At 30.2% G+C, this 21,625-nt stretch overlaps 3 protein-coding genes across 3 annotated transcripts; 1 reads left to right on the top strand and 2 right to left on the bottom strand.

Moving 5' to 3' along the window:
- Positions 1-1,090: 1,090 nt before the first annotated feature.
- Positions 1,091-2,931, bottom strand: LOC107962817 (cyclin-dependent kinase inhibitor 3). The gene is made up of 3 exons (XM_016899348.2): positions 2,315-2,931; positions 1,430-1,591; positions 1,091-1,358 (listed from the first exon to the last, which is right to left on the bottom strand). The coding sequence occupies exons 1-3, from the start codon at positions 2,701-2,703 to the stop codon at positions 1,289-1,291; spliced, it is 621 nt and encodes a 206-aa protein (XP_016754837.1). The 5' UTR covers positions 2,704-2,931; the 3' UTR covers positions 1,091-1,288.
- Positions 2,932-14,874: 11,943 nt separating this feature from the next.
- Positions 14,875-17,108, top strand: LOC107962818 (desumoylating isopeptidase 1). The gene is made up of 5 exons (XM_016899349.2): positions 14,875-15,041; positions 15,688-15,768; positions 15,917-16,014; positions 16,103-16,419; positions 16,532-17,108. The coding sequence occupies exons 2-5, from the start codon at positions 15,760-15,762 to the stop codon at positions 16,957-16,959; spliced, it is 852 nt and encodes a 283-aa protein (XP_016754838.2). The 5' UTR covers positions 14,875-15,041; positions 15,688-15,759; the 3' UTR covers positions 16,960-17,108.
- A 2,171-nt stretch (positions 17,109-19,279) lies between these two features.
- Positions 19,280-20,055, bottom strand: LOC121219939 (CLAVATA3/ESR (CLE)-related protein 41). The gene has a single exon (XM_041098757.1). It carries the CDS (start codon positions 19,880-19,882, stop codon positions 19,502-19,504), a length of 381 nt encoding a protein of 126 aa, XP_040954691.1. The 5' UTR covers positions 19,883-20,055; the 3' UTR covers positions 19,280-19,501.
- Positions 20,056-21,625: the final 1,570 nt, after the last annotated feature.

Raw genomic sequence — 21,625 nt, 5'->3', positions numbered from 1 at the left:
CACATTCGTTAAGAATTTCAAATTTGTATTTGTGTTCTTTTATTTAAAATTTATGCATGTTCGTTTTCATTAGTTTAAATTAAACGAAGTTGTTTATAAACATTAAACAAACACATTTGCAAACATGCTCATGAACATATAATTGAACATGTTCACAAGTAACATTCATGAATAATAATATTAAACAAACAATAAATCATTGAGTATAAATTTAATAAAATAAAATACACACAACCCATAATTACATTGTTAATTATAACAATCAAATAAAAATTATTTTAAATGATTTATTAAACAAACTTGTTAAAAAGAAACTTTGTTTATATTCATTGATAACCGAACAAAAATTGAACTGTTCTTCAAATGTTTTGTTCATAAACAACCAAAGAGTGATCTAAAATACAAATCATTATTTAAAGACATTTGATGCAATTAACCCTTCCCTCAAATTTATTCTCTTTATTTAATTATTTTGCAATTGAAAATGTAAAAAAGAAAATTTCAGAAGAGACAAACAAAACCATGAAATTTGGTTCCAATCCACCAGGCTAGCCTAACAAAAATTCACGACTTCCACTTTTCCACAGGGTAATGAATGTAGCCATTTCATTTTCATTACACACTCACCCAAAAAAAAGGGACATCATCATCAAATCTAAGGTTAAAAAAATAAAAACCCTGTTCACTGAAATCTCTGTAAAAAAAACCCCCGTACAGTGTCCCATGTGAATTGTAGGATTACACTCATACAACACAAAGGTCTTCCCTTTCTTTCTGCCATTGATGTACCTTTCAAATTAATACCTCAACTCAGTTGACAAAATCAGCAGCTTTATTGCTTCTCACACAAAAAAAAATGGGACCAAACCCAAATCAACACATTGGTTTTAAAACAGAATTTAAGACTACATGATGTTTTGAAACAATATTGAAAAACTTTGACTGTTGTTTTGCGGGTAAGTGATCTCGTGGAGATTATTTTCCAGGGAAAAAAGACGAGTTATAAATATGACGAAATGAACTCGCATTTATTTTCCAGGAATCATCATCAAAGGCAAAAGCCCTATCCTTACAATAATATAGACAAAAGTGAAAAAAGAAAATAAACCCAGAAAACATTGATTCATTGATGCTGTCCTAACATTACAATGATGAAACTAAAAAAAACAGCAAATTCCTACCAGGCTATCATGTTTTGAGGTATGTAAATGAGGTTAAGTGTAATTTTTTAAAATTACACAAATCTTAGTCAAGGCTCAAATCAATCTTTTTTTACATTAATGGAGGATTATGGGATTATTTTCACCCAGTCATAACGTCCTTGAAGTGGCAAATCATTCACAATATCAAAGTTATACCTGCAAGAAGATAATGTAAGACTCGGCCGATTAAAACGATTGGAAAAATGAAAACTTCGAAACCCACTTACTTCTCGATGAACCGTCGATGTTGTTGTTGTTCCGCGTAGACGAAGAACTCCTCCATTTCTTGCGTTGACGGGACAGACTGTAGCACATCGTTCACCAGCCCCGGGGATGGGATTGTTTTCAAGTCCTTTGTTAAGCTACATGGTGTGCTTTCTCTAGTGCTCCTGCATGAAAAAGTACCAAGTTTTAGAGATTAGTTAACTAAAATTCACCTAATTACAAAAAACCAAGACTAAAATTCCAATTAAAATGGAACAAAATGTTCATGTAATGCAGTGACCAATTTGTCACTTATTACTGCTACACAGAGAATCCCACATTCATGTCTGAAACTAGGCCCCGTGAATATGATATATCAATATCTAACACAGAAGTTACTCGTTTTCGACACATATTTAGATATGAATAATGAGATATAATCTTTGATATAAAGACGACACTTGGATCAGAGTTTGAGTAACATAAAGCTACCAAAAAAATGGCAGGTTGCCGCCTAGTATTGCCAAATTTTTTTTTTGTCATTCCATTTTTTCTCTTTGTACAATGTACTTACCAATTTCCCACTTAGACCCTAAACCTACGCACCTAATTTCTTTTTTCAATTGAGGATCAAAAACTTATCAATGTCTCAACAATTATTAAAAAAAATTCATAAATCAAAAGCAAAAACCAAAGAACAAACATTTAATTTTTTTTTGCTAATAATATGCTAAAATTTTTTTCATGATAATGGAAGTAACCCCATACAACAGAGAAAGCCCTAATCCTATGTAACAGAGTGGGAAAAAAAACCTTTGAAAGCTTATGTAAGCTAAAAAAATGAGGGGTTTTTCCAAAAAAAAAAGAAACTTTTTTTAATGGCTAAAGAAGAAGAAGAAAAACCAGACCTGTCTCTGAGTTCAAAATCCATAGCTTGTTCTGTTCCACAACAAATCCCTACTTCAAGAACAATTTCCCTATTCCCAAAACACCCTTTATTTTTCTTTCCACCATTCTTTCCTTCCTCTTCTTCCCTGAACCCACTTTCTTTCTCTTCTTGTCTCTGTTTCGTTTTACTGGAAACAGGGGAAGCCAGCTTTTCCAACCTACGGTTCCTCAGTTGAAGATAAGACAAGGAAGAAACATCTTGGTTCGAACCAACAATTTGGGTGACTTGAGTTGTTTTTGAAAGCCTTTGTAAAGCTAGAGTTTTAGCAGCTCTGGTTCGAGACCCCATTGTTGAACGATGAGAAACTTCCATTACTGCTACGTCTCCTGTTATCTTAGACTTCTTCATTGAAACTTTACACCCCCCCCCCCAAAAAAAAACTTTTGTGTTTTTTTGGCCCTGTTTTCAGTGAGAAAAAAAAACAGTTTATGATTGTTAGCAAAAGGGGTGCTTTCTTCTTTAAACAGAGGAGGGAAAATGGAGGGGCCAAATTTTTGTAGTCTGACAGTGAAAGGGGGAAGAAGGAGAGAGAGAGAGAGAGAGAGAGAGAGAGAGAGAGAGAAAATATTTAGGATTTTGGGGGTTTAGGGGAGAGCTGCTGCCATTTTTATTTTCTCAATCAATGGTATTTGGATTGGCTAAACTGGCGGCCCCATTGGCCTTTTCAGATATTCTTTTAGATAATTATGATTTTTTTTTGTAAATGGAAATATTAATTTTTGTATAAAAGATATGATATTATTTATTAAAATTTTAGTGTTAAATATATTTGTATGATTTGATGATTATAAATTTTGAATTTTAAAGATTATCCATGCTAAATAGTCATAATCATTATCTTTGTTTACACATTTTTTTTGAATTATAGATAGGGTTAAGAAAATCAAGGGGATGTCAAAAATTTGAAGGCAAAGATGAAATCTTTAATTAAAATTTATTTAAAATGAATTTTTAAGAGGTTGATTTAAAAAAGTTTTAAAAAAGTTAAATTAAATTATCTATATTAGAGAGCCCCTAAAAATACAATTATATGTCCAATTAATGGAGGCTCAATTACACCTGTCGAGATGTTATTCGAGGAAGGTGAAATAAGCTTGGATACTTTAAGGTTCTTGCAAGAGGAAAATGACTTTATTGTATAGAAACTTGTTGTCCAAAACGCTTTCCGATTATTAATTTAATGCAGTGATGTTGTAATTGAGAAAACGAGAACTTGATATAACGACGAAGAAGATGAAGTAGAAAGAACCCCCTAACTTAGGATATATATATATTCCTTGTCCCAATTTCTTATTATGATTTTATATTGAGGGTGTCTTTGAATGAACGTTTATTTTCAGTGTAGTATGTTTAGTTTTCTTTTTCTCTCACGCTACAGTATTGTTACCGTAATTAATCTTATCGTCGCCGTTGTTTTTACACTAACCATAGATAAATATACTACTCATCCAAAGGGACCCTAAGTTTGATTTACATCATTAATGCTTACTAAGTAGTATTATTTCCTCATGATATAACAATTTTTATGTATTTTTCGACATAATCTCTTGTAGACATGTTTGTGTAAATTATACATAGAAATATAAAATAAAAATATTTATTTTAGAACATAAAGTAAAAATCTTGCGGGTAGGGTTTCAATGTGAAAATGAAAAGCTCCAACTTTGCCACTAGGAAAGACATTTTTCTTTGCCTTTTAGTGCTTGTTTTGTGGTTGGTATTTTAGTATGGAAAAGAACAACTTTAGGTTCAAAGCCATCTACAAATGTAAGTTCTTTTGTTTTTGGTTATTACTTTATTTTCATAGTAGTTGTTGGACTCACCATGTTAATGGGATTTTTTTAAAATTTCTTATTATATTAACGGTCGAAGATAGTATTTTTTTTAATGTACCTAAATAAAATAAAAAAAATCTTGGAGGGATTACAACATGAATTTTGTATTAAAAAAGTTAAATTAAGTTATAAGCTTTGTAAAAAGGACTAAAAGAGTAATTAACCCGCCAAGAAGACATTGGTATTATTGCGGCTTTTGAATGCATTAGATGATGAATTGGTTAGTAAAGATTATCCACAGACCGTTGAAGAAGTGGCAGTTACAAGAAGGACAAAGGATGCAATGAACCAATGTGTGCCTCAGATTATCTTTTATTTGATCATATGTTTTTGTTGTTTTCCTGCCCCATTTGAGTAAAGGGATTGTGGTGATAGATATATTTTTTCAGTCTTCCGCTGAGACTGAATATATGTATATGGCTTTCGTTACTTGTGAGCTCAAGTGGCTGAAGGCCTTGCTATTGAGTTTAGGTGTTTATCATCCTAAAGCTATTTCTTTATTTTGTGATAGTCATTCTGCGTTGCCTATTGCACAAAATCCTGTATTTCACGAGTGAACTAAATAAATATATTGAAGTGAATTGTCACTTTGTTAGAGATGAAATCCAAGATGGGTTGATTGCACCTTCTTATGTCCCAACCTCCATTCAGTTGGCTGATATTTTTACAAAGGTGTTTGGTAAACCACAATTTGAATACATTTTCAACAAATTGGGCATTTATGATCTGCATGCTCCAACTTGAGGGGGTTGTTAGGATATTATTATCGAATATTATCTTTTAAGAATATCTAAATATATTGTATATTACTGTATATCTTTTAGGCAAATATTTAGAAATATATTATATCTTTATTATTCTTACATGACTACTAATGTATAAATATTATGTATACTCTTGAAGTTTATCAATAAGATTAAAAGGGTTTACCCTATTCTTGTCATCTTGTAACAATGAGACATTGGTGTTTTTAATTAAGATAGTGGACCAAATCCCACAATGGATAATTGCAATATTGTATAAATCTTCAGTCTCATCATGTGTCCATTGTGTTTCATACCTTGTTTGTAATAGTAAACTTTACAAAAAAATAAATTATTAACCCATTAAAACCGAAAGGAGCGGCAAAGCTACATCTATCCCCTTTAATATTAATGTTTGATTTTTTATACTCAAATTTTAATTAAATTCAATCTCGAGTTAGATCCCTGAATAATCTCTCTACTTCCTCTTATTAAAAAAAATACTTATATTTGGTAAAAATATTTAAACATGATTAACTCAACATAGAGCTAATTATATTTTTTATGTCTTAATAAATTCACTTTTAAATATATATATATATATATTCCATTCTCATAAGATGAAATTAATGTTTCTCAAACAGAGGCAACCACCCACCGAGTAGGGGAGCAAGACCATTTGGATATGGTCAGACATTTTATACGTAGCTTTCAAATAGACTATTGTCTTTTATGTGTGAACCTTTTAGAATTTATTTTTTTTCTTTTTCTTTTTAAGCTTGCTAAGAATATTCCTTTTCTATTTAATATTATCAATTTTAATATTTTATAATAATATATTTTATTTTTTAAAAACATCAAATAAATTTTTTTATATATTTTTTCTTTACATATAATTTTTTTATATCAAATATTTATTTACGATAAATTCTAATATAAAAATCATTTAATCATTTCACATATCATTATTCTTAGTAAATATAATTTTTATATGTGAAATATTTTTTTCCACCTGCATTGTGGGTACAGTAAATTCTAATATAATAAAATCAAATAATTATTTCAAATATCACTATTATTTTTTATATGTAAAATATTTCAAAAACTTATTTCAAATATCATTACTTTAATATGTAAAAAATTTCAAATAGTTCATACAAATATCAATATATTTTCACCTATATTGTGGGAATGATAAATTCTAATATTATAAAAATAATTATTTTAAATATCATTTTTATACATAAAATATTTAAAATAATTATTTAAAATACACATACAAAAATATATAATACTAAGATTTGTCATTCTCATGATATGGATGGAAAAAAAATAAATATTTTACATATAAAAATTATAAATATTTCAAATTCATTATTCAAAGATTGTATGAATTTATTTTTGAATTGTACCATGAAACTTAAGTTTTGGTTTGGTTTGATTTGATTTTGCATGCATGACATTTAAATTAATTTAAAATATGGTTTTTAATTAATTAAGCATAAAATATAAGTTTTATTAAAACTAAGTTAAAAATCACTTTTCACTGCTAATGAGTTTTCCTAAAGAAATCACCAAAGTTAAACTAAAGCATTTCTTTTTATAGCTCGTCAGCTTTTTTGAAAATAGATTAAATTTTTTTCTAATATAAATAAATGTTTTAAGTTGACTGTTTTATAAACTCCAATTATACTAGGTCATCTCGGTGGCCAATGTAATCTCCCGAATTCGGGTCTAACGTTTAGGCTGGGTTGGGGAGGTTACACTTTATGTGTAGTTGTCTGGTTACTTTGTCAGCAACACCAATTTTAAACAATAAAAATGAATGAAATTTTAAACAATTTGCTTTTTAATCTAACATATATGGATTATTTTACCAATTTTTAGTAAAAGGGAAGTTAATAGTGAACAATAGTTCATTATGTTTCTGAAAGAAAAAAGGATAAACACTCAATGTAACGGGAAAATTTTACAAGGAACTTCTCAACTACCTTCATATCTAATCCATCAAGCTAAAGCTCGTTGGAACACCCAATAATAAATGTCAACCCAAGAGTTGTGGGGTCATTTCTACTTCTTCTACTTTGTTGAAGTAGTGCCCTATGAAATATCTTTTGCAAAACATTTCTTGAAATGCAAGTTATTCTTAATGAAGAGTTATTCTTAAATAAGAACTATTCCTGAATAAGAGTTCATCTAGTTCTTTCAAATGTGAGTTGTTCTCAACATAATTGTTCTTAGTATATGTTGTTTTGAATATCAATTGCTTTGTGGTAATGTTTTTCTTGTCGATTCTTCTTAAAAATACAATTGATGTAAATAAAAGATATTTCGAACAGCAGTTGTTTTGAGCATAATTATTATTGGAACACAATTATTTTAAACAGGTCATCCCGAACATTAGTTGTATTGGAACATTTTCAAATATTTATAGTGTTCCAATAACTATAAATGAATGGGTGTAATTAATCAAAAGTTATATTATTTGATTTACTGAAAAATAATTATAACTATTTAAATAATATTATTTGAATTATAATATTAAATGAATAATTATGTGTTTATTTTAAAGATATTATTATTCAGAAAGACACCTATTGAAAGATGTCTCTATGAAGAGACATGAAAATTCCTATAAATAGGAATGAGATTTCATTTGGAAATCACACCAACAAATTCTAATATTCTTTCTTTCCTTCCTTCAATTTCTAATATTCTTTCTTTCCTTCCTTCATTTTATAATATTATTAGATTATTCTATAAAGTATTACTGCAGAAATCCTTTGTAGAAATTGAGTTTCTTGTTATACTTTGCTCAGTGTGTAGTGGACTATTCTCGTCAGTGCAAAATGCAAATAGTCATTGGCTTCATTGTATCCTTGAGGTTAATTTACTTGGAACTCATTTGCACACCGAAGATAGGTGGGGACGAATATAACCTTAAAGATAGTGACTTGATACACGCCTTGGAGCATTGTCCTATTTCTTCTTTTTCTGTTCGAGTTCCGTTTGTGTGTTCGAGATTTTCTTCACCGGAGATTTGTACTAACAAGTTGTCCTCAAATGACAACTACACTAGATGAAAGTTGTTCTAAACTGGATCCTTGTTCTAAGCAATGTTGCTACTTGTTCCAAGTTAACCTTGTTATTATCATAAGATGTTTATTATAGGATATTTAATCCTACTTGTTTATAGCTTTTCTTTTTTCCATCTAAAAAAACTCATTGTGAAAATATGAAACAATACATAAAATGATTCCTTATTTTGTCATGGCTAGTAAAATTTATGTTGGTGGGTGGAGATAAAAATAAGCTTATGAAAAATTAATGAAGACTTCAAGGCGTGTATCAATACACTTTCTTTAAAGTTCTATTCGTTCCCACCTATATTATAGTGTGCAAAAGAGTTACTAACAAATAAACCTCAAGGATACAATAAAGCCCAATGGCTGTCTACGTTTTGCACTGACGAAAACAGTCCACTGAGCACTGAGCAGTGCATAGCAAGGATATCAATTTCTATAAAGAATTTCTGCAATAATTCTTTATAGAGCAATCTAAGAATATAAAAGATGGTGGGAGATCATAAAGAAACATTTTTTTCTTCTTCTATATTTCTGGATTATCATGCAAATGAAACTTCACTCTTATTTACAGGAGGTCTCATGTCTCGTCATAGTAACTTCTTTAGCAATAAACATAATTATTTAATAAATATCTACTTAAATAATTATGACTATTTATTATTAATTAAATGATATAATTTTCAATAACTTATAACTTTTCATTTACAACTATTAAAATATATTATATATTTTAAAAATGTTCCATCAATTTAAGCTGCATCTCAAGTTTTAACAATAACAAGATGTTAGAGATAGTGTTCATCATTGTTGCAATTTTTCACATGATTCCATACAAGAAAAAGTAGATGAGGCCTATAGGTTGATTTGGTTCATACGTGTTAATAAATGATGTTAAAAACATCATTATGACATACATATGTGCCAATTATGAGGATACATCGCTTTACTACTCCCTTCTACATATATAATAATTCTTTCGACAAAATTTTAGGAGTTTTTCTTTTAGGGCACGATTATCTATAGTCATTACCTCATCAATAAATCCTATAAACACAACCATCCTATGTGGGGGAATCTTTTTTTTCCCTCCAAAACCACTTTCACTTATTTGGGGCTTTGATTATTGCAAACCCCGATTAATAATTTTATAGAGATTCGATTTTGTAGTTAGTGGAGGAGTGGAGTTAAAGGTGAAAATTAAATTATATATTTTTAAGATAATAAAAATGTAATTTCATTATTTTATTAATTTATATCTTTATCATTTTTAAAAGATTAGATTAATTTTTTTACCATTTTTAAAGTGTAATTTTATCTTTATTAATTTAAAATTTTAAAAAATTTAAATGACCTAAATTAAAAAAAAAATCATGTTAGGGGGTCGGGCCCCTGCCAAGCTTGTGTCGTTTATGAATCAGGTGATTCATTCAATTTTTTGAGGTTGAGTTTAAATTTAGTTTTTCTTTTGAATTTTGAATTGATTCAATTCGATTTATTTTATTGTTTAGAAATAAAAAATAAAATAATTTTATATTAATATTAATATTTTTATAATTAAATTAAATTAAATTAAATTATTATTATTTTTGAACAATAAAATAAATCATTTGAATAAATTGAACTTAAACCCAGATTATTTTAAAATCGAGTTTCGATCCAATCCATTAATATCTTTAATGAAATTTCTTTACGGTGTCATTAAATTTTTTCACTTGTAGCATTACTTTAGGATAAGGGGATTATCTAATATAGATTAATTTTTTTATCAATTTTTTTTAAATACGAAAAGATTTACTTCTACCCATAATTCTCCCAAAAACATTTAAATGAGAGAAAAATACAAACTTAAATATATTCAAACCTTCTAATTATTGCCGTAACAATGTTGCAAACACTCAATCCAACTTATATCATTTATTACAATATATTTAATTTATGGCTTATTTTTCTATATATTAAAAACATAATAACCTCCTCCTCCCAATTATAAACTTCAAATTTTATTATAAAAAGTGTTAAAAGCTTGTGTGGATCGAATCTTGTCACTTGTTGATAAAATAAATACAGTGGGTATGTACTGTACACCACAAGTTAAATCCGTAAATATTTAAATAGAATAGGGTTTTTCAACTTTTAAATAGATGTAATCGAAACTCCTCTTGTATCATTTGTTTTTCAACATTAGTGAATTTTCTTCGTTTTCCTATATTTTTTTTCCGAAAGAGTTTCAATGTAAAATATGTGTGTTCTTATTTTTCTTTTCTTGTTGCTTTGCGATCGTTCTACCGCCATTATCGACATTTATTGTAACAAAAGGAAATCCAACAACAACAATGAGAGCCCTTGATTTTATTCTGAAAATTAATTATAAAAAAAACCACTTTATTTCATTATTTATGGTGAAGTAGAATATAAAAGAGATTTGTAAAAAAAACGTGATAAAAAAGTTTTTATACTGAAAAATAGAAATAAAAAGATTATAAAAGTTTGAAAGTTGAAAACAAAAAATTGTTTTGATCTACTTGTTGAAGGCTACAAATTTAAAGAGTTGGAAGGAACGAAAAAGACTAAAGACTCTTGCTTTTGTCTTTACCTTTGTTTCATTGGAATACTATTATGATACATTATGTATACCATTTAGTGAAGGCATGATGAAACTTGATGAACATGTCTCATTCTCGTGAAGATTCTTGGCTTTTGTTGAAGCAATCGAAATAGTTACTCCTATGGCTTTCAATTTTTTTAAATAATTAATAGATTTGTGAAGTTGGTGGTTATACTTGAATTTGTTAAAATTTAATTATTGTATTTTACCAAAATCGATAGTTTAACAAATTATAAATATAGAGAGGAAAACAAGGTTTGAGGTTTGGGTGATGATTCCGCACAAAGAATTATGGAAAGAAGGTTGTATGGTATTTGACCATACTAAAAGGTAGAAGGAGAAATGTCCCGAAACGAATATTTATGAATAGAGGTCATGACACATGTATAACCATGGAGAAGGATAAAGATTTTATCTTTTATAAAAAAAGTTTAAGGTTTAGGTGATGATTCCGCGTAGAGACAACTATTGAGATATCATATGTACACTATATATTGAAGAACCCAACACTCATGTTTCACGAAATAAGTTGAAGGAGCTGTACATCTACGTGAGGCGGTATTAATGAGATAAGATTGCGACTTGATGAAATCATGATGGGCAAGGTAAGGTAGTCGGATTCAAAATCTAAGTGGTGGTTAATAATAATAATAATAAAAGAGAATAAATTATTTGGGAGTCCTTGAAATTGCGTGTAGGAGAGAAAAGAATATACTGACAACCCTAAAGCCCCCTAAATAAAAAGTACAAATCCCTAAAACCCTAGGTCCTTTTTACATCATTATTGTGGTCTTTATTTTTTTTAATGTACAAACCCCTAAAAACCCTACTTTATTTTATTTTGCATCTATTTTTTTTTGTGGTCTTTATTTCTTAATTTCATTTCGTTTTCGTTTTAACCCCCCAAGGTAGCATAACAATTTTCTTTTGATTTTTGAACTTGAATTTTTTATCAGCTCATCCCAAAATAAACAGAAAACTTTATATTTATTCAAATATCATTTAATATTTATTTTTTTATATTTTTCATGTTCTTTTAAAGGTTTTTATCTGAACTTGTCTTTAAAATTCGAACATGCATCTTCAAGTATTATTTGTTAAATCGAATGATAAGTATTTTAATACTTTTTATATATAATGTTTTGAATAAGAATTTTGTGAATACAAAAAGTAACACTTGAAAAAGTTTGCTTTTTTGTATGAGAATCTTACTTGAATGAGCTCTCAATTTAATCTAATACAGGACAAAAAAAAATTCTGCTATTAATCTTTGGATTTTAAGTAAGTTGTGGATTAGTTTTTATACTCTAATTTGGTTTATTTCAGTTTCGGTACTTTTTTTTTTAAATTTGAAATTATAGTTTTGAGCTAAATAATAGTAATTAAATTTATTATGTCAAATTTTGTCATTAGTTTCATAAGTCGGTGATTTAGCCATTGTTCTTCAATTTGATCGTTTTAGTCCTTATAATTTTTAAAATTTGAAAACTTCAATCCCGACTCATAGCCATTAAATTCATTAGCGAAAATAACACGTGGCATTTCGATGAGTATTATGTAAAAAATAAACTAACATGACATTAAAAAATGTGAAAGATTTTGTAAACATCATAATTTAAATTAACAAATTTAGCAATTATTGTTTTTTTAGGATTAAAATTTTTAAAATTTGAAAAATAATGGACTAAAATCAACAAAATTAAAATATAAAATTAACTCCATAATTTATCTTTTTGGAGAATTTGAAAATATATATTTTTTACACCATGCTTACTTTTTACCCATAACTCCTCATCAACCCTTAAATTGGAGAAAAAACAAATTTAAGTGCCCTATTTATGAGCTGCGCTACCTACCCAAGCTTGAAAGTCCACTTGAAATTTGAGAGCGTTTAGACAAAAAAAATAAGTCCATTTAAAATATGGGTCAAGTTCGAGCTTGAACACTCAAGGCTCAAACCCAGCTCAATCCTTTTTGTTAAGTTTGTAATATTTTATATTATGTAATTTATAACACATAAAAATTAATTTTATAGTAATATATAATACTACTATAATGTAAAACATTAAAAAAATGTTATAATAACTTTAAATAAAAATTTTGGTAAATAAAATATATAAAATATAAAAATAAAATTATATAAATATATTTTTTAAAAATTTTTCAAAAAATTAATATGGATAAATCTAAAATGAGTTCGAGTTAGTCATTTATAAATATAAATGAACTTCAAAAAATATAAAATATATTAATATTAAGTTTAGATTTATCTAAAATTGTTTCGACTTGACCCATAAATATTTTTAATTCGAACTCGTATATTGCTAATTATTAAATAAAAAATCACTTTTTGTCTATATTTTTCTATCATTTATTTCAGTGTATTATTTTTTAAAATTATTGAAGAAAAAATTTCAGTGGAAATTTGTTTTTTAACCCCTGGCTGTTTTTATTTTTCAAGGTTCCCGAGGATGATGAAAGGCCGTACAATTGGCAAGCGTGAGACTTACTCGGCCCTCTTTACTCTCTATTCCATTTAATTACTTTTAATTGTTTTTTCACGTCCTCCCGCCTTTTTTTTTTGATGAAAATGTGAATCCAAGCGCTAACATAGAGCGTGGGTTACACATACCGATGAAATCGTTTTTAACGAGTGAAGAATAGTTTTTGGACAGGTTATACCTACGGGCCCAAAATTTCATGTTTTGCAATCGCTTTTTTACCGACATTGCCTGCAATTTTCGGTCTCTTTAACCAATCAGAGGGCGCGTGAGAAAGTACGTACATTAAGAATTCTCGGAAATAATCGGAAGCCCAAGCCCAAAACCTAAATAAAAGTTCACCGGTCAAGATCCGATTAAAAAAAAAATTAAGACCGGACCTGAATCCAGCTCCATCTATTCAAAAGCTCTTATTACTGCTTGAAAGATAATAAAATATATAATTTCATATCAATATTTATAAATTATTTTATAATTAATTCAAATAAATTATTTTTATTTAAATTTCGACCGGGTCGGATCAAATTGCGGGCAAAACTCTTTGTTCAAGCTTGATCTAAATTGGGACAAGCCGGGAGGGTTGGCCATAATGAATAACTCTATTATGAATTATAGACTAACAAAATGCACTAAATGAATCAAAGTTGGTTCAAATTAATTTATGATTAAGTTGGTTCACAAGATCAATTCAATTTATAAAGTTTTAAAATAGTTTAAGTCAATTGGCTATGAATTATGAATTTTCATAACCGAATCAATGGGTTTAGTTGACTTTTAACTTATATTTTTCTTGTTTTTTACATATATTTGAAGTTAATGTACTGTTTGTAGATTTTTTATATTTTTTTTACAAATTTAACCAAATTCATGAAATTGATTCTTAGTGTAATCTCTACATGCTTAACAAGTCAAACCATATATTCTCCAACCATGCTCTTTTTTTCACAAATACCCATAATTCTTTTAAACAATCTCATTATAAGTTCTGGTCGTATTTATTCTTTTTGACATAATACTTAGAGCTATTCATAGCCCATTCCAACTCATAAATAGGGAGATAATGTGCTTCAGTACACTCGAACCTACATCCTCTTACATTAGAAACAAATACCCCTAACTTTGAATTATTGTCGTAAATAGGAGAAAGGGATAAGTGAATTAAGCTTAAATTTTTTAGTTGATAGTAATCTACATTTATAAAAAGGAATATATGATGGAAAGAATAAAAGTTGCAACTGAAAAAAGAGATGTATTACTTATGCTTATGCGAAGATAACCCTTTATGGGTTTTGATGTTTAACTATACTCATTGGTTTGGTCCATTATGCTTATTTTGGGCTTGAGCTTGTATATATATATATCAAATCTGGGCTCACTTAATTTTAGATATTAATCATCCTAATAAAAGCAAATGTTTAATTATGGTTTTAGTTTATCAACTAATTAATTTTAGGATTTAATTGAATATTTTTCTTGGTGCATATTGTTAATTGAAATATGATTGATTGGATTTTAGGGTACCTCAAATTATAATCATATTAAGATAAAGGATTAAATCTAAAATTTCAACATAATAGGAGGGTTAAAATCAAATTAAACCAAAAACAACAAACTCGCACGCTGTACATGGCGCGGGACTCCTCACGGCTCACGCCAGAGCCGCGTTTCTTTTGCCACTTAGGACCGTCACCGTCCTTAGCACATTAAAACCAACACGTGTCAGAAATAGATTGGATAGTAAGTTCTAGAAGGTCATAGAAGACTGCGAATCAAGCAGAATCTCGGAGCACCGAACAAACCTAACCGCCCAACTATAAATTGACCTCTTTCCTTTTAATTCGTCCAGTTTCCAATCTTACGCAAAGCGGCAATTAGAGGAATAAGAACTAGAAAAGTTTTTGCGATTGCGATCTCGGGTGCGTTTCTCTCCCTCTCCGTACAGTTTACATTCCCCTAATAAATTTGAAATTTTGATTGCTTGAGTCAGTTTAGTCTTTGTGTTTATATTTTAAATTTGAAGCGATTTTGATTATGTATATTTTTGGCATTGTTCGATTCGGTTTCGTTTGTGGTTTGGATTGTGTGTTATGTTTCACTGTGGAGTTGTAAATTTTAATTTTCGTGGTTTGTTGTGAGGAAGATTGGGAGTTTTCAAGTCAATCGAATTTTCTTGGGTGAAAAGTTAGGTTTTTTTTCGTTTAAGCTAGTTACTAATTGGCTAATTTAGGTATAAAATTTGATATAAATATGTAATTTTCAAATAATGTGCTGAAGTGCTGAAATCTAGTTATTTTAATTTAAGATAAACACGATAAGAAGCGTTTAGTAGGAAAAATTGCTTGTAAAATCAGAGAGTATTTCTCCTACAATTAATTGTATTAAGATTAATCAATCACAATTCAGAATTATGTAGGTCTAGGGTAGTGTTATACTTTTAAGCGGTGCATTCAAGCATAATTTTTATAATTATTGGACATCATAGTATTATAATAAATTTTATTGTAGGCAAGATGCTTCCTTATAATTGATCTCATTGATATGTTTGGACTTCGGTTTTGACAGGTTATCTTCTCCAATAAATTAGAGGTTGCATTTTTCTTTTTCTTGCAAGAGCTTTTATATTGAACTGCTGGAATGGCTGAGGTATTAAATTCTTTGCACATATATTAACTTCTTTTTTTTATTCTTTCCTTTGCTCTGTTATATTTCTTTGCATATCTTCACTTGGTTCTTTACAATATCTTTCATCAAAGATGCATGTGAACTAATGGTGGCTTTGGATTGGTGGCAGGAGGGTCATAAGGTCACCTTGAATGTGTATGACTTGAGTCAGGGAATGGCTCGGCAGCTTTCGATGACCTTATTAGGGAAGGTTATTGAGGGAATATGGTAAGCATTCGTTTGAGGGTAGACAATAGTAGCATCTGATTGTTTGAGATTTTCTGACTTGGTTTATTGGTTTATCTTTGCTTGATAGGCACACTGGTATGGTAGTTTATGGTAATGAATACTATTTCGGTGGAGGAATCCAACACATTCCTGCTGGGACGGCACCATACGGGAGACCAATTAAAGTGATCGATCTAGGTGTCACTCATGTGCCTAAAGATTTGTTTGAGATGTATTTACAGGAGATTAGTCCTCGTTACACAGCCGAGACCTACAGTTTGCTTACCCACAATTGCAACAACTTCAGCAATGAAGTTGCCCAATTTCTAGTTGGTACTAACATTCCAGACTATATTTTGCAACTTCCAAATGAAGTTATGAGCAGTCCAATGGGTTCACTTTTAAGTAAGTTACCATAACCTATGTTACTTGAACTCGAGTGTAATTGCCTTTTCAGCGATCTGCTAATTAGTTAAACAATATGTAAACTTGACCATTTTGTTTATGCTTTATACAGTGCCCATGATACAAAATCTGGAGACAACTTTGAGGGCTGGTGCTGTTCCTCAAGTTCCCCAATTCAAGCCTTCTGTTTCTGCTCAGCCATCTCAGCCCTCAAGTGCCAGTGTGAACAGTTCATCTGATACCACCAAGAAAGACGAGGTTAGCAGTAAGGTGAAGGCTGATCAGCAGCCAAACCACGCGGAGACGGATAAGACTACATCATCTGTCAAACCGACAAGAGCACAGGAGAAATCATCGAACAGTGGAACTGCAACAGACCCTCTTGGGGATGCTCGAGCCAAGGTCCAAGAAGAGATAAGCCGTGAATTTGCTGCTATCATGGCAGCTGGAACGCTGAGAGCTAGCGAGGCAGCTGCACTGGCAACCAGGAAAGTGATGCAGAAATACGGACACTTGAATGTTGTTATGCCACAGAGTTAGAAGCAGGGGAATGTGATTTATTCGGATCTTGCTCTGTATGTTGCAAAATATGGATTTGGGTTAAAAAGAAAAAGTGAAATAAGTTGTTTCAGCTTTGTTTTCAATTTTAAAATGAAAAATCAATCAAATCAAATTATTTGTTCCTGTGATATGATCGTGTTTACCGGTTAGTCAAAAAGTAATAGTGGGGTCATTTTGATTTTGGGGCTTATTTCACATTTTTTTCCATCATGGTTTCCTTGCATCTTACAAATTATATTTTCTTTTTTAAATTATCGTATTAGGTGAAATAGAAGATTTCATTTCATTGGGAAGGGTGGAGACTGGGGAGAGAAACAACTAGAAACATCACCAAATGCCAACAAACGAGTACCGATTAATCTCCTTAATAGTGGATTTGAAAGAGGGATTATGTTGCATGTATCCCAATCCTCATAGAAGGTTTCAACCATTTATACGAACACGCAGTACTCTCCTAACTCCACTGATTAATGGACTCGAAAATTTTATGAAGAAAACAAGTACAAGCACAAGAAAGTCGAGGAGCACAACCATCATAGGTAGAAGGAAAAATTATTAATCTGGCTAGACTTCATCCTACTAGAAAAATTGGTCGGAATCTGGAATACGGACAGCCTATGATAGGAAAGGGGCCAGTGACTGGTTGTTCCATGACAAAACAACCAATCACCACATCAACAATAACTAAACAAACACAGCTGCTCGAGATCTCCTACCGAAGATTTCAGCAGACCAATGGTGGCAGAGTAGAAACGAAAAAGATAAGCAGCATACTGGAGGTGCTACCAACAATGGATTGAAGCAGTGGGAGGCCGTCTAGTCAAGGTCAGCGACAACCCTCTCTCCGACAAAGAAAATGCACGAAGCATGAAAGGCGTCGTTTTGTTATGCTTTTGGTTGAAGAGGGGAGAGACCTTTTGAAAAGCCTACAACGGTGGCCGGAGAAACAAATGGCACCGGCAGAAGTAGCTCTCCTCGGGAGAGCAAAACAAGAGAGAAAATGGGGTTATATTTCAAACCTTTTGAAATTTCAATAAGAATTTGATTAATAATTTCTAAATTCTACCTTTTTCTTTTCCTATCATACTCTATGATAACTTACAAATCACAATCTTTATGGTACCGTAAACCTCTCTAACACCTACCTATGACGACAAAATCTATTGCACATATAAGGTGTTTTTATGCCTTTAGGCCTAGACCATCTAGAGATGCTCCAACTTCAACTATGCCCCATACGCTCAGGGTTTTGATGGTCACAATGTCTATATCAACACATCTTCCACCCTTTTTGTCGAGGTCTACACAATTCAACTAACGGTGGAACTTACAAAAAGAAATGAATAGATTAAAGTTATTGTTGAATCGAATTGCTCTGAGCCTCATTAACAACGTTAAGGATTGGCTCAAGTTTCATAAGAATTGCATGCTATTGTTCACAACATTCTTGATTTATCTTCTTTTTGTACATTCCCTATGTTATGATATTATTATAGAACAACTAATTTAATCAATGACAAAAATCACTAATAATTAACCGATCATATCTGAACTCATTGATTAAACCCTTCAATCTCTCTTTTGTTGTAATCTAAAATTGTTTTATTGATAAAATAAAATATTTACTTGAAGATAGTGTAAACACTATCAATTTGAGTGTCATTAATATCTTTTTTTTTTCTTATGTCGAAGATGTTATTGAAAATAAAATATAATAATTAAATGAAAGAGAAGAGACATGATTGGATAACAATATATATCGTACGTATTCAACAACAGGAAAATGACACAGTAATAATTATCAAATCATGACTTTAGGGCATCTCGACTTTCTCGTATCATGTGTTCCCACAAAGACAAAAGCAATGTCCAAATTTACCGACCCCAACCCCAAAATTATTTCTTCACACCAACACCAAACAAAAAAAGTTGTCCTTCTTCACTGTGACATAGATCTGTCACAGTCTACACACAGCTAGCTGCCCCCCTTCATTTCCCTTCTTATCCTTTCCTTTCATCTTTAAAGAAACATCCCCATGGAAGCTAATCAATGCACTTAAAAGCTTCCTTAATAGAAAAAAAGAAGCAAACAAAAACAATTCACTAGCAATCACACTTTCGTTCACTTGCAAAAAAGTTAAAAAAAAAGAGATTCATATCCCAACCACCATAAGAAATTAATTATATGAATGATAGGAATAAAAGTATCATCATGACTTAATTAATCCAACATGGAACTGAATGAAATCATATAAACCATACCACCGCCATTATCATCATCTATATATGATAAAACATGTAGAAATATATATGTTTATATATATAATAGAGTATCTTTCTTCCTATACATTTCTAGTCCATAACCAAAACAAAACTCATCACAAAAAAGGACAACAAGTATATTAATGGAGGATCTAAAACAAGTAGCTAGGCATAAAGATATCACAAAAACAAATTAACAATATAACTTTTTTTTCTTGGTCACATATTCCATATTCTTCAAGCTTCAACTCCGATTACATCACCTATTGGAAATAGGGTTCGGACCGCTCGGAACCTCGTGAGCTTCGGCTCCAAACTCTCTACGTGACGAAGACGACGTACCCAAGGTTCGTGTTTGCTTGGGATGCAAATTCATGTTTGAGGAAGCATCTAAAAGAAGCCTTTTGAAAGGGATAGAAGGGGTGCCATTGGGTGAGTCCATGGGGTAGTTTGTGGGTTTAGGGTTAAGGAGTAGAAGGAAAATGAAGAAAAGGGTGAGAAGGAAAAGGAGAGAGTGGGATTTGGCAAAGGTCTCAGCCACTATGGATGATGATGACGATGGTGTTTTAGGTGTAGCTGCCATGCAATCAATGAAAATAAAAAACCACCCCCCAAGATCCCACAAGGGTTCAATATCCATGAACCAGCACCAAGGCTAGAGATGGGGGAAGGGGAATTTGAAAAGAAAAGAAAGTTTTTAGTAGAAGTGAATGGAAAGTAAGATTTGGAATTCAAATACACATTTGTTGAAGAAACCAAATTAAAAAGAAAAGTGGGAAACCAACTTGACATGGAAGCTTTATATCAGAAGTCTCTGCTATTTGATTGATAAATTCACCAATAAGCCCTTATATTTATTATATATTATTCAATAATTAAGTTTATGAAACTCTAGTGAGCATACTATAGATTTAATTATGAATTTTATTCTTATATTTTCTTAAAAATTAAGAAATTAGTCCAATTTAATTTTATTAGGATTTGGTCCTCATACTATGCAATTACTGAGAATTAATTAGTGAAGTTGCTAGAAATTTGAACCCTTAATTTTTACTAATTGAACTCTTGTTTTTTAAGCCAATGAGTTAACGACAACGTTTAATTGTGTTATCTAATTTAATTAATTACTCAATTTTTTATAAAGTGTGATAACCAAATTTAATACATTAGAGGCATCAAATTTATAATTAAAAAGTTTAATTTTATATAGTTATTTTTGGATGGGTATTTTTTTTCTTATAGTAAAGTTTGATTTTTATTTTATGAATCATCCATTTGACTAATGATTACATACAACCAAAAACATTGCATTAAATTATTGCCTTTTCCAAATGCTGAATTCTTTACCTATGGAAGCAGCTAAAGTTGCTAAATTATGGAGGATCATGTTTTGCATGATAAAGCAAATTAAATTATTTGTACCGTTTTAATATTTCTAAATACCTATTAAAAAAATTAGATTGATGAAAGATTTTCCATTATTTTGAAAATATAATAATAATTTAAGTGTCATTTATTCAAAACTTTTGGTATGGTGATTATGCAAGTCTTGAACTTACCATACTAATATTATTACCATCATAAGTGTCTTATATGTAGTAGAGTAGAGGCTCAAATCTTATCAAGGGTTAAGCGTTAACATTTTATTAGTAGGCGATCATGTGCCTCGCATAGTTCTGTTCTTAGGTAACTTCAAACGCTCGAGGTTCTCATTAGAATCAAAAGAAAAAATTCTGGTAAAAAATAATATCGATTTTCTGACAACTTGAGAAAGTTTGATGGGTGTTATTGAAAATAAAAAGAAAAGTTAAAATGGGGTTGAAAACATGAAGAATATTTTAGTAATTGATTTAAAACAAAAATGGGTGGAAAATCAAATAAAATAAAGAATCTTGAAAGATATGAAAGAAAAGGTGTAATGGGAACAAAATAGAAAGAAAAATAAAGGAAAAGAGGAATAGAATAGGATATGGTGGCTTTTATGGCTTGGCCGCTTCCCCAATAAATCTTTCTTTGACTGCTTCTACCCTTTAATAAATAATATGCTAATGATTTTCTTTGCTTTTCTTTTCTGCAAAATAACTATGATTTTACTTCCTCTTTCCGGCGCGTGAATTACACTCCGAAATTCCTATTTGTGCAAGGACTAGGGATGAAATAAACCCCAACTCCCCGGTTTTGACTAGACTCGAATTTTTTTAAAATTAGGTTTTGGGATGGGACCCGTGGGTTTAATTTTTTAATCAATCCCGTCATATTTACCAAAAACTTGCCCTGCATTGAGATAATTACTAAAATACTTTTTTGAAATGTATATATTAATTTAAAATAATTAACAATAATGTTTACATTAACAGTTGCTCTAACATAATTATACCTAGAT

Source organism: Gossypium hirsutum, chromosome D08 (assembly GCF_007990345.1).
Source record: "Gossypium hirsutum isolate 1008001.06 chromosome D08, Gossypium_hirsutum_v2.1, whole genome shotgun sequence".
In the NCBI taxonomy this organism is placed as follows: Eukaryota; Viridiplantae; Streptophyta; class Magnoliopsida; order Malvales; family Malvaceae; genus Gossypium; species Gossypium hirsutum.
The sequence above is the reverse complement of the archived record's forward strand: the minus strand, read 5'-3'. Positions and strand labels throughout refer to the sequence as shown.